This window comes from Centrocercus urophasianus, unplaced genomic scaffold (genome assembly GCF_019232065.1).
Source record: "Centrocercus urophasianus isolate 14NV4802_14NV808 unplaced genomic scaffold, USGS_Curo_1.0 seq_35, whole genome shotgun sequence".
In the NCBI taxonomy this organism is placed as follows: Eukaryota; Metazoa; Chordata; class Aves; order Galliformes; family Phasianidae; genus Centrocercus; species Centrocercus urophasianus.
The window spans coordinates 6,565,637-6,582,502 of NW_024884922.1; the positions used below are offsets into that span (position 1 = coordinate 6,565,637).

Genomic DNA, 16,866 nt, shown 5'->3' on the forward strand with positions numbered 1-16,866 from the left:
ATTCAAATCATGAAAAAGAAAGGTTTGTCAAATATTGCTTAACTGCTTCTGCCTTGCATTCCCAGAAGAAAAAAAAAAAAAAAAAAAATCAAAAATTGGGCAGAACTTTAAAGACCAGCAATACACATCCAAGGGAGAAAATAAACTGAGCTATGGAAACACCAGACTGTACATATGGCTTAATACACACCTGATAGTGACTAATGGTTATTACTCACAAAGTTGTTAGCTTTAATCCCCAATATTTCCTTTAAAATCGGAGAAACCTCACCTTAAAATTATAAAGAGTCTTAAGAAAGTGGGAGTTTATAAAATGTTTGACTTCTTAAGTCCTAAAGAACTCCATAAAATTTGATGAACATCACTAACTCCATTCTATAAAGCAAGGAACTGGGGCAGGAGGTGATGAAATTAACTCAGAAATACCCTTTACAGAACTGTGGAAAAGACTGCAACAAAGGCACCCCGTTAACCTGTAGCAATGGGATGGACACCTCAATTCCTATGGATCCAAGCAAGTAGATAAAGTGCTTAACTTTAGTGATGAAATGGATTCCAATTTTGTGGGACTGCAAATTCAGAGACCTCAAGCCTCTGCAGTGCTGAGCCCTGCTCTGTTAGCACATACAGCAGGTGAGTCTTCGTTCTCCTTCCATCTGGTCTCTGTCCTTTGCTGTGTAGGTGTTGGTGACTCTTGAGGTTACAACACTACAGAAGGATATGACTCTGGCATACCCTGACATCACAACCTGTCCCCAGTCTGAGTGAGAACACAGACCATTCTTTTGCCCCAAACTTTTATTTCTATGGAAAGAGAAAGAAAACGCAAGCATGAAGACAAGCTATAAGAGGATGATGGCCATACATAGCCAAGATCCCATTTAGGAGAGGATGCCTAGTCACCTAGTGGTGGCCAGCCTTGTTGGCTCAGACACTCCTGCTGGGTTAGCCAGATCTCAGCCCACACACTGCCTATGCTGAGTTCCTCAGAAAGAGGTATGGTCACTGATGTATAGACCTAAATATTTTCCAGACCAATAGATGGTGGAGCAAGCTGTGCACCTCAGGCGTTATAAATATACAGTGTATGTCTAGTGCTACAGGTAGTAAAATCTGTGGGACAGTTGTACATTTGCATAATTTATGGAAGCAAATCTTTGTAGGATCGGGTCAAGAAACACACCTGTCATAAATGGGATGGGTGGTTAGAAGCAGGGATGAAATTGTTTATACTTTATTTTCTTTATCCCAACTGAATAGGGACAATAAATCAGTTCAGGCATTAAATATAAGTTTATGATCTTTTGAAGTCTAATGTAATTGTCTCCTTTTGAATGTAAAGGTAAAAGAAGCAGCTACAGGGCTAAATCCTTCAATAAAACATTTGCTATCAACTCCTCAGAATAAAAAAAGTTGCTCTATGAAATATAAAACCCCTCAAAAAGATGAATAAAGGTCAGAAGAGGCAAGCAGAGTTGGCAATTTTGTTGAGCCCAATTATCTTGCTGACTGGGCCAATTATTCTTTCGATATTTGAATGTTGGCTGGTCATTTCTTTCCCCCCCTAGAAGCAGAAAAGACTGCATTCATACCTTGAAGATGTCTGTGGCTCCCCGTTCGAAGTTGTTCGATCTGTTTTCCAGGATGATCAATTCAGTTTTGCCAGTCTCGCCATAAATCTGCATGAAGACTTTGGCGTTGGTGCCTGCAGCTCGCACGTCTCCAGTAACTACAGACACTTCATAGTTTATCACTAGTCCAAAAATAAATCAGTTAAATCAGCAGGGAAGTTCAGATACAATGCTCCTGAGAGCTGAGGTTCAAAATCAAATTACCCTGTACAAACAAATGGTCACTTAGCTGAGGTGACTGTTCTTACTCTTCCCCAAGACAAATATGAGATAGCTCAACACTTCATTGAGAAAAAAAACCTAATAGTTTTCACTTTATACTGTCAAGTAGTGTCAGGGAGCTGCAAAACAGAGCCTTAAAAGGGAATTCCATTTCAGAATTAACTATTGAGTGGTTAAATAATGCCAAGAATATAATAATAGAGAGTGAGTTTCACAGAACAGAGGAAAAGCACATTTTCTCATGATTTCTAGGCAAGTTTTAAGCTTTAAAAGAAAGCAAATTTTCTGCAAAGAGTCAAATGGACAGTAGGAATTTGGTTCACAAGTATTAAACTGTGGGGTAATACAGGCAGGATAGGGTGTGTGTTTGTGCAGGACTTGGGCAGCAAAGCACGTAATGGCAAAAAAAGCAAAGCCCATTGGTATTGGTAATAAAGGCCAAGAACTGTGGATGCACTAATGTTTTTCCAAGTCTTTCAGGAAAAAAAAAAAAAAGAAAAATGACAACAACAAAAACTCAACAGCAGAATGATTTACCTTCTTCTTGAGGTAAGGCCCTTGGGACGGGAACTTTCTGATGCCTGTCCTGGTCCTTAACAACACTACTAATACAAATGTAATCCTATCTATGTAAAGAAGCATGCATTTCTCAATGTATCTTCTCTCACATTTCTCAATGGGCAAAATCTCACTTGGGTAGACCTCCACTTCCACCCTGCCATCAGCCTCGTCTTTGTCAAGCCATCGGTTGCAGGGAAACATGTACTGCCTTCCCTGGACTGGAACCGTGATCTGGACACTGGCCAGGAACCATCCAGACCGGAGACCCACATTATCATGTCCAATTAGTATTCGATTGATCTTAAAAAAAAAATAAACAAGAAGCCATGAGAGCAGAAAGAAACAAAACGAAGTTTACTTATGGCATTGAAATCTACTTCTCCTGGCACCCTACTCTTCCACGCAAATCATTTCTGTATGTATTTGAAAATAAACTTGAAACAGTCACTTCACAGGCCAGCACGTAGACTGCTAAAGCAGCTGTCTAAACCAAACGTATTTCTTAATGTTAGACCTTTTTACAACCCTTTGCTACATACTGGTCCTGAATTCAGCCACTTGCACAAAGCGCACTGCCACCTGCAATTAACTCTTACCTTCCCAATGTCCATTGTATCTATAGTAAACTCATCCACTCGGCCGCGTTCAAAATAATTTCCTAGATCGTTGTCAGAGACCAAGAGAGTCTCCTTGCTGGTGTCAGCTTTTTCACCATAGAGTTTGATGAAAACTTTGGAGTCTGAGCTGGCTCCGGGGATGTCTCCCGTCTTCACACTGATGTGATAACTGACATCTGAAGTAAGATTCATGTACAAAATACAGATGTGTGAGTGGCATTTCCAGCCAGGCAAGCTACCCAAGGTGACTGTCACACCTTTAGATATATACAACAACACATAACAGAAACAGCAGTTAGGCTAATAAACAGAAAAATATTTTCCTTCCCCTCACAGTTAGATAATTACCAAGTCATGAAAATGAGGTCAGGAAAGTGGGGTGATTTCACTGTTTTTTTATACTTGCAATTTAATTCAATAGCTTTAATTCTTCATTCTAAATAAAAACTTGCTTCTATGTAAAAACTTTCTTCTGTACAAAAACTTTCTTATAAAAACAGAAAGCATCTCAAGCACAGAACAATGTTTTTTAAAGAAAATTGCAGTATTGAAGCCCTAGATCTCCAGAAAAGGGCAGTGTAATATTCTGGCATTTTTCTCTGGGAATGCAGTACTTAACTAGTGGATTTTTCTCTGTAACAGGAGTGGCAATTCAAGATTGCTCAGAGAAAGCACACACATACACAAAATCCTCTAGCAGTTCTGTAACAAATTGCAAAATTAAAAATCAGACTTCCTTTCTACACACATAATGTTGCGATTATCTTTTTTAATGCGAATTAATTCCACACATAAACTAGGAATTAAGGGTCAGAAGCATTTCATCTGAGTGACCTTCAGCTCGCTGCAAAAGAATGGTAAAATAAAGCCCAGCAGATTTGCTGTGAACTACCATGAATTATTAAGAAGAGTAAAACAAGTAATTAGGTGCACACACATCTCAAACCCATACCTATTTTTACAGGCTAAACTCACTTTTTAGCAACGGTGACTCTCCAGCAGGCACTAATTCTCGGACAATCTGACCATCATCCTCATTTTTGTCAAGCCATCTGGGTTACAAACAGAAGCAAGTTATCTTGGAATGATTAGGATCTGTCAGGCCTCTTATGATCCAGCCTGGCTCCACACACATTAAAGCTCCACACCACTGTCAAAATGATCTCTGTTAGATCTGCAGGAGCCTGACTGGATTCTACAGCAGCCACACTTCAAACTACAGAGGTTGGTCCTCACTGTGGTGCTGTGCTTTGATGGTGCCTGAGAGGTGAAGTAAGGACAGAAGAATAGGAAAACCTGTGGGGAAGACTGGGAAAATGATGTCAGGAATGGAGTAAGGGTGAAGTGCAAGGAGAGCATTAGAGGAGCATGATGAGACATCAAGTCCTAAAAGAAAAAGACTTTACATTAATCGATATTTTGGGTTTGGGGAATGAATTTTACCTGGTAGAACTGGTCCTTAATGCCCTTCTGTCATGTAGTTCTTGATGCTGGCTAAGGATTCACATCCTTGGACACGTATCCAAATGTTATGGGATCACATCATCCCAAAAAGACAAGGTTCTTCTGTATACTCAGAAGACCAAATAAAATGAACTCAATCATCCCAGGACCACTGAACTCAGCATGGCTTTCGGGAAAGCAGAAGCCATAAGCTAGAATAAACTTCTGCTCTCTTGATGCTGTTCTTTGTGCCCTGAAAACTGCGGTTTCTGCTGCCAGTGTACATGCTGTTCATTTTTTTCACCTTCACCATTGCTGATGTTTTAGGGATGGAGCGGGGACAATCACCCTTTTCCACCAACCTGGCAGGATGCAAACACGTTCCACAAGAAACGGATCTCTGTGTACAGTGTAGTATCAGCAGCAAGGAAGGACAAGAATAATGCATCCAATAAAGGAGGATGTGTCCCTAAGTAAATAATTTCTACCAACATTGGCAGCTATGGATGGCAAGGAGAGGAGTTTGCTTTGGAATGGAAATGGAGGATTGTCAGCAGAACTGGCTTAAGGCAGTGGCTCATTAGGTTCTTTCAGCAATGAGAATAGCATTATTTTCTCAAGATTATGACTTTAACTAGTGACAGAGGAAGTATTTGGATGAACAATGCTACTGTATTCCTTCTCTTCAGCACGTGCTGCAATATGCTAAATTTACTCCAACATATTTCCAATAGTATATCACTGAGCAGCAGACTGCAACCAGGGGTTTTTAGTCTTCCTCTGAACTCAAATGGATTGACACATTATAAATACTTCAGGCAACAGAAAATGGAATTTTTCAGCATAGTTCTATCATATTCCTTGTACAAAAGACCTGTCAAAATATTCTTTCATTTTGCCAGAGTTGCTTAGTTTCTATACAGTTTCAGTGCATGTAATTCACATGCCACTACAGATTCTGCAAGGGCATATAAAGAACTTAGTTTTTAAAAAAATTATATGTCCAATAACCCAAAGTGGGCAGAAATGTTACATGAAGGACACTCTAGCATGAATGTCTAGAGGACCAGAGAGTCATGGATGCTCTAAAAAAATTAGAATGATATCATTTAAAGTCTTGTAGATAACAGCCTGTGTGCAACCAGAATGATTAGCAGATCCAGACAAATTCATAGAATCATAGAATCCAATTAAGGTTGGAAAATGCTGCTAAGATCATCAAGTCTAGCAGTCAACTCATCACTGTCATGCCCACAAAACCATGTCACTCAGTGTGACAAATTCAGACACATGTGCATCTTTGTGTAGGTCTTCAAATACAGTATATGTACACAGATGTGTACAAAGTAGATTTTGTAGTGTATTCAGTGAAACTTGAGGAATTTTCTCTGGATCCTTGGTATGATGAGCACTTTGGCATTTGATTGAATAAATGTTCTTTCATAGGGGTTTCCTAGTGCATCATTCATTCATGGCCTGCCTGTTGTTCTTTGGGGAATTAATTATGTTCTCTTTTACTGGAGAAAAAATGGGACTTTGCAGTCCATATGCTTAGAAAAAAATGTAACTAAGTGTTACTGAAGAGTTCAGTAAAACTGTAATAATTTATAGCATGTGAAATTGTATCCTATCATGAACTCATGACTACCTGATTGAAAATTCATTTTGGTCTGGGATATAAATATTATGAAAAATAGGCTATTATAGAGAATGTCAGCTAGTCCATTCCTGGACTTCCATAGAGGATTTGAGGTTCAGCTCCAACAGTCATGGGTATTATAGTCTCATGAGATCACAAAGGAGGAATAATACCGCAGTGCACCCAAATGAGGTACTAGTAATTATGCAAATAACACTTGGAGAAGTTGTATTTTCTCCATACATGCAAACATCAAATGACCATTTTAAATATCACTGACTCCAAAAAGAGCTGCAAGCCATTCTCTTTGAAGCCAACTGTTTTAAGAGTTTGAAAGCACAGGCCTGGGAGTCATCATTTCTGGCTGCTCATCCTGAGCCTGACACAAATTCACAATTAATCCACTTATCTTCTCTTCATCTCCTTTGGCTCCCTTTAAGACAAAGTTCTCCTAGAGCTATTATGACTATTAGGTTATAGATGTTCCTATAGAGTCATAAAAAAAAAACCAAAACAACCCAACTTTCAAATCAACAGACAAAACATAACCATGTGTATGAATAGTATGAATATATATAAAACTAGAACAGAGATTTCAGTGAGTTACATGCAATGAAGCTCTATATGGATGTCATATGGACATCGGATGTGGTGCAAGCTGCTTAGCCAGCTGCTAATCATAACATCTGCTCTCCACATGCCAGAACAGCCTAGGTTTTACAAAGGTAAGGAGCATCAGGAGCTCTCTGCACAGGTGAGATGTGTTCCTGCTGGAAGGTATTCTGTCCTTTAGCTGACTTTCAGCAGCAGCTCAAAGTCAGTAAAGTATCTTTCAGTAAGGGCACAGCAACAAGAGGTTACAGGAGTTAAGTTAGTCACATCTTGGAGATGGAGGCAATGAAAACATCAGCATGTCCACTGGCCGGCCTCAGATTAGCCAAGGAGAAATGCAAGTGTCCCTGGGATGGAGTCTGGCTTACTCTGCCTAACTAACCTCACTGCACAGGCTCATTAGGAGAAGGCTGCTCTTCTTGGCCAAGCCTTCTTCAACACCTTGGCTCTGAAGAAGCAAGCAAAGAAGGTCCTTCCAAGCATCTGCCAAAGCAGTGGGGATACAAGCTGTCCTTGGCCCACAGGACAGGAGGGGAACCTCCAAATGCTGCAGGTCACGGAGATGCTTATCTTTCACATGGAGGATGCAGTGGGTGAGCACCTTCTCCCTCAGATATCTTGACTCCATGACGACACCCGTATTCTGCGATGATACCCCTGTCTCTCAAGAGACACAGGCACCAAAGATAGAGATAGGGAGCAGCTTTCCCTGTGTTTGGAGGCGATCAGTCATGTTACCTTCTCAATCTGAGGGGAAGAGATAATGCTGGCACAAGGACAGCAAATGAAGCCACATGAATGGTACTGATCTCACTCGGAAAAAAGAGACTCTGAGAAAGGTAGGAAGAGTGGCATTCCTTCAGTTATGACTTGAAGTATGAATGCACCCCACATATTTTGGAGTTAAGACATTGGATTTTTTTTCTCCCTCCCTTTATGGGCCCTGGCCTGAGAGCAACACCCTGTGGACTCTGCTTCTTCTGAACCAAACCAATTAACCTCAAGGATACGGGGTCAACATTCCAAGCTGAGGGTGGATGTGGTAACAACCAATTATGAAAAAAAAATAAAAATCAAAACAAAATCTCTAAAATGAGCCAGCTGCGTAATGCAGTTAGGCAGAGAAATACTTTTGAAGAGCCTCAGCAGCACGACTCTTCACGTAGACACTGTGTGCCCAACTGAAAACCTGTCTAGGGTTTGTTGCTTAACTCAGTGAAATTTGTGGTTGCTAAATATGCATCAAAAGGCAGCAATGACATAAAACTATTGTCTGTTCTTTGATGAGGGAGAGGCCAGTTTGCTTTGCACAGCCACAATGACATTCACCTGCTGCTCAGTGCTCTATCTCCAGTGTATATGCTGTCTGACGTGGCACGGCTTAGCAATGCAGGGGGGCTGGAGCTAGCTCCTGGTTTAAATTAGACTGACTCCCCTGATTACAGTGGTGTTCTTCCTGATTCATAGTGGCAAGAGACAAGTAATCAGCTTAGTGATTTTACCCTTGTTTGCAATTTAAGAATAATCGTGCTTGCATTTTACAATTTCAGTTGTCCCCCTGGAGAAAGCTTTTTAGAACAGCCTACTTGCTGCTGTTAAGTGAAGCTCAGTGGATTTCCATTCTACTGGGTGGACTTTCTTCAAGGGCATGTGGAACTGTACAGGACATTGAACTACCCTGAATGCTTGTTTTATTTTCAGCCAGTCATCTCTGGTTTGCACCAGGATGTGGAAGCAGACCTCAGTCAGTGCCAGGACAATGTTGTACCTGGGTTACCCATGGGCAGCCTCACTATCACACATTTCCTTTGGCCATTTGGTTGGCTGAGAAAGAGAATAATACAGTTATAGCTCACTCATAGGCCTGACTTACAACCCTTTGCTCTATGACTATCTCTCTATTCCTGATGTGCATTTCCCTTCATGCAAGAAGCTCTCAAGATGGCAGTAGAATGATTTTATATTCTACCAATACGAAAAAACACCCATCCCATTATTCCTGGAAAGATGGGATGCGCATGAGAGGGAACAGAACTTTGTCCCACACATGCTATACAAACAACAATATGCAGCAGATTGCAGAGCACGTTTCTGCAATAGGCAATTGTCATGACACTGGATATGGGACTGGAAGGTTGCTTTTTGCCTTTTGGAAATTTCCAATAGTACTGAGCTGATTGATGAAAAGTTCACAGTTCTGCTATTGAGACTGCTATTCACTTGGTAAGGGGAGTTAACAGCATCTTAAACCTCCCAATCCACACCCTTTGCTTTCAGGCTCAGCAAAAAAACAAATGAATGCATAAATAAAAAGGATTAAGCTGTGCTTGAAAAATTCCAGTCTTGGAATAATAGCAAGGATCTTCAAAGCCTGGCAAATGCATAGCTGGAGGCATGATTAGCAAGCACAAGCATTGTTTCCAGTACCTGTAGCAGGGGAATTCCACAGCCTCACTTTCTGGCTGTCCTTCTTCCCTCACTATCACTTTAGCAAGGTACCAGCCACTGCTTCCTCCTTTGCCATCGTGCCCTATCCTCACCCTCCTCACCTGCTTCAGTGTTACTGCTTCAACGAAGAATTCATCAGCCTTTGAGAGGGAGAAAAACAAAAAGGTAAGGTGATATTTTTCCCTAAAAACAAGCAGGCAACTCAAATTTATTACTGCAATCAAAACAACATCATGAGCATGCTGCAAGATAATTCCTCACACGATGAAGGTGTAAGTGCAAATCAATTTACCAAAAACTGAAAGCTGGAATACTGTGATAGAAGTAGAATATTAGATTCATAAACGTATGATCTCCAAACATTTGAAATCTCCCATGTCACTGTTTGCCCTCCACAACTGTAAAATTCAAACAGACAAACAAATTTGATTATTGAGGAGTTCACACAGGCAGGAAATCCTGTTTCAAACTCTTGCTCGTCAGCTTTCTGGGAGAGCCTGGGCACATCACTCTAGACAACTGTTCTGGTGGATGATGATGTTCAACCAGGGAAGAGTAATCATTAACGCAACCCTCACTGCTTCTATTCTTCAGGACTCAAAATTAAGACAACTGAAAAGACAGCTCCAGTTTTCATTGTTAATGATGGGCTTCCATAAATATGCAAGTGTTAGCTGCAAACTCAAAACTGCTGCATGAGGATTTAAGTTATCAAAAGCTCTTAGTCAATACACTCTGATGTTCATGTTACTTACTAATAGCTGATACAAATTAATGAGAAGTAAGTGGAAGGAACTGCAGCAAGGCAAACGTCTAATTTAAAGGCATCTTTAAATTCTGCCTTCTATACAGGCTGTTAATTTGCATCTGCAAGCAAACTTTTCAAGTTAAATTAGTAATCAGGTGCTATTGGTTTTTAAGAGTTGTAAATTAAAGACCACCTTGACTAAGCCACGCTTCTTCTTAACACAGTATTTGAGTTAATCAATGTAGATATAAAGACTTCTAAACGTATGAGCTCTTAAGTTTGTCAGGATCAATCTTCAAATAACTTCCAATTCACTCACCAGCTTTCAGCTCCACATGCCAAAAGAACACTTATTCATTATCAGATTCCATTTTGCTTTATATTGTCTGGATACTATTAATCACACTGAACAGCTTTCCTGAAATATTCTTCCTATCTTCCTTTGTTTATTTCATGCAAGTTACCCTACAGCTCATCTCAGTGGGAGTTAAAAAAAAAATAAAAAAATTATCTGTGTTTAAAATATCTTTTCTCTTCTGTGAACCAAACGTTTCTCTGAAACTCCACCAAAGGTCTTCAAACCAATATAAAAATGTGACTCATTGTGCTAAAGTTTCAACAGAATAAGACTTTCCCATTTGACATAATGACTCCCCTTTACAGTTTGAACCATCTTTTTAAAAAATAATAATTTTTAAAAAGTAATTATACAGATGCACAAGCAAAAATACGATGTTTGTGATGTCTTCGCCCACAAACCTTTATATCAGAAGGAGAATGAACTTTACGACTACGTAAATGCCATGTGCCACCAGACAGGCTTTACCAGGACAAGATAAACCTGATGAAAATTCTTTTCAAATCTACAAAACACAGCGTCCTCTGGGAAGAACTGGAAATTTGGAACACTCAAAGGCAAATCCGAAGAATTAATGTATATTTAAGAAGCCTAAATCCAATGGTTAGTATTGAAAATCTGACCTCATTTTATCTTCGTTTTCTTTCCTTTCCCAATTCTCAATCAAATGATGCAGAAGCCAGAAGAATTACAGTTTTGTGATCAGGTTTTCAAACTGTCCTCCACAGGAGGCTGAGTATATTTCACTGATTTAAATCCAACCCTAATCATCCAAAGCATGTCTCATAATGGAACATATTAAGTAGGCTGACCTCATAAATCAGATCTGCATATTATTTGCTTGTTAATGCAGCAAGGACTTTGGCTTCAGGTTGACCTCTTCATTATTTCCAGCTTTCAGAACAGGCTCAACTTTCCTGGAGGATGGAAGTATTTCCAGACTGCTTTCCCAGTCTGAAGATGCAACTCTGAGCTCAGGAGCAAACTAGGACATTTATGTATGAAAATAGCATTGCCATGAAAGGGCACACTGCCCCTGACCTCCAAATGCAACCAGTTCTGGTACTCCGTGTCTATGATTTCTTTCCCCCTACAGCTCTTAGACGAAACAGCAGGGAAATCAGCCAAGTTTGCAAAAACACCTACAGACCATCACACATTCTAACTGGCACTTTCCAGCCCATCTTAAGGAGATGCTGTTTGAACTTACGTTGCCTTTTTCAAACTTATTGACGTTGTTTATGCATTTGTAGAGGACGCGGTCTCCCGTGTCCCCCTGGTCGCCGATGAGGCAGACAAAGACGTTGGCATCCGTGCCGCTGCCACTTACCATCCCCGTGCAAACCGTCACTCGGTATTTTATCACTGTGGAGGCATAAAGTAATACAGTAATTTCAACAACCTCATTAACCGCCGTTTAAATTTACTGTGTTTTGCAAAAAGTCGCGATTAATTTTAAGAGTTTGCTCTTTCAGCTGGTAGTTCTGCATGTGCATTGGCTCTTGCACTTCCACGTTATCACTAAGAAAAGAAGAAGAAAAAAAAAAAAATAAAGGAAGGCCTGAAATATTAAGAGAACCCACAAAACCGTTCTGAAGTAATATATGTAGTTACACTCATTTGGTAAACCTCACAGTCTGGGATGTGTGGCTACATTGGAATCTGGCCATGGTTCTCCTGCCATGCCCAGGGACAACGTAACAGCCTCTATAGGGAAAACCTTTGTTTTGATATGCAAGAGCATGGCAGAAGGAAAGAGTTAAAAAGAACCAAATGGTCTGGCATGTAAGGAATGGATGATTTATGCTGACTGCATAGAGATGGACAAGCCCAGCTGGCCTCATCTCCTTGGGCCTTTTGTAGTATGACAGGCTGGGTCATACCTTGTCTCCTTGTCACCTCTGAGACTTTTCTTTAGAATCACAGAATCATAAAGATTTGAAAAGACCACTGAGATCATCACTTCCAACCAGCAACTCATCACCACCTTGCCCACTAAACCATGTTTCCAGGTTGAGGCCACAACTAAGGCCTCCCATGCCATATAAAAAAGCATTTCCAGATAGAATTTCAGCATGAAAATTCAGCCCAGAAAGACATTCATGGAAAGGAGACAAACAGCAGCTCTAGACTATTCTAACATCTTCCCTGTGAGACTGTGCATGCAAGGAGCTTGCAGCACTTTGTTAATGTTAATGGATTAAACCTTAACAATTAGGGCAGTAAGAACACATCCTTAACAGCATCACTGAGTTTAGGAGAGGTGCAGAGATTCTTCATAGAATCATACAAGTTGCAAGGGACCTTTAAAGGTTATCTGCTCCAAGCCCCCTGCAGTGCACAGGGACATCCACAGCTCCATCAGTGCTCAGAGCCCATCTAGCCTAACCTTGGCTGTCTGCAGGGATGGGGCACCACCACCATAGGGCAGTCTATGTCAGTTCTTGAGTGCCTTCCCAAATGAGTGCCTAATGACCACCTTGGTACATGGAAGTATTACCCCTTCTCTAAGGCAGACAGGATCAGGCCAATCACCTCACGTCTGACCGCTGTACACTCAAACACCCTTTTTCCCCTGAAGGCCAATCCTTTAGCAAGGGTCCTGCTGAGCAGTGAGCTCCTTCTCCCAGCAGGAAAGAGGCAGCACTGAATTACCCATGACTTGGGAGGGTTTCTGTGGTTTCATCCATTCCTCCAGGTGGAACTAGAAGCAGTGCTCCTTCCCTTCCTCCCAATGCACAAGAGCTGCATTTTGGCTCTGCTTGGCACAATTGCTCCTTGTGGGAAAGTGCCTGCATTTGAGCTCAAGCAGCCCTCTCCACATGCTGATTAAAAATACATTTCAAAAACAAGTTTATTTACATTTTAATAACATCTGCAATTACAATTACTCTTCCTCTTCTGAGGAGCAGCTCAGCTGCATGCAGATCACTGAGTTAATCGGAAATTTCAGAGAAGAGGGGAATCGTGGTCTATGGAGTGTGGACACCCACTGGGTGAGTTAGTGGAAATAAAAGAAAACCCATTGGCCACATTGAGCCATTCTGCTTTCCAAAACTCTCCTTTTAAGCACATTTAATTCTTGTGACCTAAGGTCATACAGAAGTGACCACTTCAGGAGAACAACACAAAGTTCTGAGACTTTCCTTAATTAAACTTCTAGTTGGAGCATAATTAGCCCAGTAAGAATTTCTGTTTTCTTTTATTCACTTAAAGGTGCCTATGCTCTTGCACAACTCTTTTGTGCAACTATCTATACATTAATAGATGAGTAAATAAATAAATAGATAGATAGGTAGATAGGTAGATAAATATAGCTAAAGAAGACTCTGATGTACAAAAAGGATTGTTAAATTTTAGACTGCTTTCCAACTAAACATGATTTATACGAGCTTCACTTCAAACCTGGCTTTTCATGTTTGAAGAGTGACTGGAAAAAATGCAAGTTGGAAAAAGAGAGAGCTCTGGAAATAGCACTGTGATGGGCAGAGCTCCCCCACCTCCCAGCAGAGAGAAATCTGCTCAGAGCCAGAGCCTGGGATTTCTGATGCCTCATGCAGCTAATGATGTACACAGAAAAGACTGCAGAGAGAAAGTGCCAGAAAGAGGAGCTAATTGAATGGCACTGCTCTGCTCGTGCATTGCTCAGACAAAGAGGGTTTCTTTCTATTCAGGCCCCAAACACTGAACCCATGGCTCTCACCTGGCATGACTTCAGTCACCAGAGACCCCTCTGCAGGGAGCTCCCGCACAATCTCGTTGTCATCCTCATTTATATCTAGCCAGCGACCACAGTTGAATGAGTATTTGTCTTTTGTCAGCGTTTTCAGCAGAGTTACCTTCATTAAACCAAAACACCACATGAGTTCAGAGCTTAGAGACAGAAAGCAACCGGCTCCCGGCAGGTTTGTGTCTGAGAAGCAGGGGCAGGTCGCAGAAAAGAAATAACAGGCATTAATAAGAAAACCGTCTTCCAGAGCTGTGCGTTACAGTGTGTGCCCTCCAAAATGAGTGCAGGCTGTCACAGCCTTTTGTCACCTTTTCGTTGCTCTTTTCCCCAGTTGCTCTGCCATCTTGTGACGATTTTATGGGTACTGTGGGTGGGAGTAATTGCTCATCATGTGCCACATCATGACCAGTGCAAATACAGGTGATGTGCGTCTTCAGCTGGGGACAGCAGGATGCAAAGCAGGCAGGGTATGCTGGATAATGCACGTCCTTTTAAATCCTTTAATGCATGCTGTTCATCATCAGGGGGAGTTAATTTTGTAGAGAAGAATCTTCTAGCTTTTGAGTAGGCTGTGATGGCCATTTGCCACTGCCAGACTGGGTTCTAACATTTACCCTATCCAAACTAGAGGGCAAAAATAATAAATAAGTGCTTTGTAAAATACATTTTTTTCCTGGCTTCTTTGCAGCATTATGATCCTGTTTCTGTAGCATTGACAAATCCAGGACCTTGGCTCTAAGCTTCAGCCATGAGGTCGAGTCACAGTTTGGAAATACCAACTTAGTATTGAGTTGAGAATAAAAAGAAACCAAATCAGAGCAAAACACGACAGACAAGAGAAAAAAAAAAAAAAAAAAAAAAAAAAGAAAAAAAGAAAGAAAGAAAAAAACCCAATTCTAATATTAGGAATTATTAGGGGAGAAAAAGGCAAACAACAAAGCAGAAAATTTTGTTATACCACTGTACAAATTCACAGAGCAAACCTTAGACAGCGCTTGCATTTCCGATCCCCTCAACCCAGAACCAGTAGACAGTACAACGAGGAAGCACCCAGAAAACAGGAACAGGGATTGACAAGATCTGGAGTAGCTTCCAAATGAATAATGAGCAAATAAGGTAGGAATCTGCTTAAAGATTGAGGAGCAGGTAAAGAGAGGAAATGATGAAGGTCTCTAAAATCACAGGTGGAATAGAAAAGGCAGAGGGATCCGCTGTTCCTTCTCTTTGCTACAAGAGATAGCAGTCATCAAACGATGCTGGTAGGGCAAAGTTGAAGGCAAGCAGAAGGACATAATGAATTTGTGAAGCTCTTGGTGAAATCTGTTGTGGTTGTTAAAAGCTTTGGTGTTCAAAGGGAGAAAGAAATGTTTGAACAAATAAATGGAAGAGAAATCTATCAAACTCTTTGCATTTAGTAGATCTACTCAGGAAGGAAGCATTCCACTGGGAATAGTCAAAAGATGGGGGGGGAATACTAGGGGAAAGGAGCATAAATGCTTGTTCTTACTTTCTGTAATCATGCGTTTACGTGACATAGGAGCTGGGTGGACTTTTGATCTGATCAGTATGTTTTTTCTTGTTGTAGAAAGTGAATGGCTGCACAAAGGCGGAGTAATCTCAGCATGAAACGTGTGAGGACTGGAAAAAAGCTTTGTTCAGTGTTCAGCTGGAAGTTCCATGGTGTAAAAATAGATGCAAGAACGGTGGGATTTATGTGCTGCCAGCTCAGTGCTGAAAGTGTCAGACTTGCTGTCCACAGGAGGCTGACTTTGGCATCATCATCACGTTTGCTTAGACAGCTTGGCCCAAAATGAGTCTTAAACAAGCTACTAGATCCTTTTTGCCTCACCACACACTATTTCTGTGTAGAAAAAACACAGAAATGTAGGTCCATGGAAGGCCTGAGCACTCCTGCTCATCACTAAATGGTATTGGCCCAAAATATAATCAGTACTTTCCCTTGACAAAGACCCCACCCAGACACCTTCTCCCACTATATGGAAGACACAGCAGTACTTGATGCTCTCAACACTGTTGCTGTGGCTGTCTGTATATGCTTTCACAGCTCCTTGGCTATGCAAGAGAGTAGAATCTGTCAAAGCACATTAGAGCCACGGAAGAAAAATCCCTAAGTGGTAAATTGTGATTTATCATCACAGATATTTATGGCTGCAAAGCAAAGTGTTTATTTTCTTAAGTGCAGAAAAAGACTTCCAAGTGTTAGAGAAGGAGTAGTGGTGAAGCTTAGAGCTGAATTTGCTGCCCTTGCAGACCTATATGAGGGCTGACGGCACAGTAACTGCTGCCGGTGGAGCAAAGGAAACGTGATGGAAGGTCAAACAGATCAAAGCTGGGCTGAACTACTGAGCGGGATGGGAGGGACAAGGAATTTCCTCCAAAAATATGCAGTGAATCCATCTCTCCATGCATACTCTCTTTCAGGGTATAGTGCACTCTCCTTCAATTCAATTTCGTGCAGGATTTCCACCTTTACCCCTCAGCCAGCACAGTCTGTAATTGGAGGCACCTTTGTGCACTGCACATGGAATCACAGAATCACAGAATGGCTGGGGTTGAAAAGGACCTCAAGGATCATGAATTTCCAACACATGCAGCGCCACCAACCTCCACATTTCATAGCAGCCCAGGCTGCCCAGGGCCCCATCCAACCTGGCCTTGAACACCTCCAGGGATGGACGGGGCATCACAGCCGCTCTGGGCAGCTGTTCCAGCACCTCACCACTCTCATAGTAAAGACCTTCCCTCTGACATCCAACCTAAATCTTCCCTCCTTCAACTTCATACCATTTCCCCTTGTCCTGACATTATCTACCATTGTAAAGAGACTGTCTACCCT

General features: G+C 41.3%; 1 protein-coding gene across 1 annotated transcript in view; it reads right to left on the bottom strand.

Annotated features, from left to right (window-relative positions):
- LOXHD1 (lipoxygenase homology PLAT domains 1) overlaps positions 1-16,866 on the bottom strand; it is a 102,907-nt gene that overhangs the window by 64,490 nt on the left and 21,551 nt on the right. The window contains exons 9-15 of the mRNA XM_042831199.1: positions 13,983-14,118; positions 11,490-11,644; positions 9,153-9,313; positions 4,007-4,083; positions 3,011-3,207; positions 2,522-2,714; positions 1,593-1,753 (exon numbers count right to left, since the gene is read on the bottom strand). Of these exons, the coding sequence (XP_042687133.1) occupies positions 1,593-1,753; positions 2,522-2,714; positions 3,011-3,207; positions 4,007-4,083; positions 9,153-9,313; positions 11,490-11,644; positions 13,983-14,118 (1,080 nt within the window). The remainder of the gene's footprint in view (positions 1-1,592; positions 1,754-2,521; positions 2,715-3,010; positions 3,208-4,006; positions 4,084-9,152; positions 9,314-11,489; positions 11,645-13,982; positions 14,119-16,866) is intronic.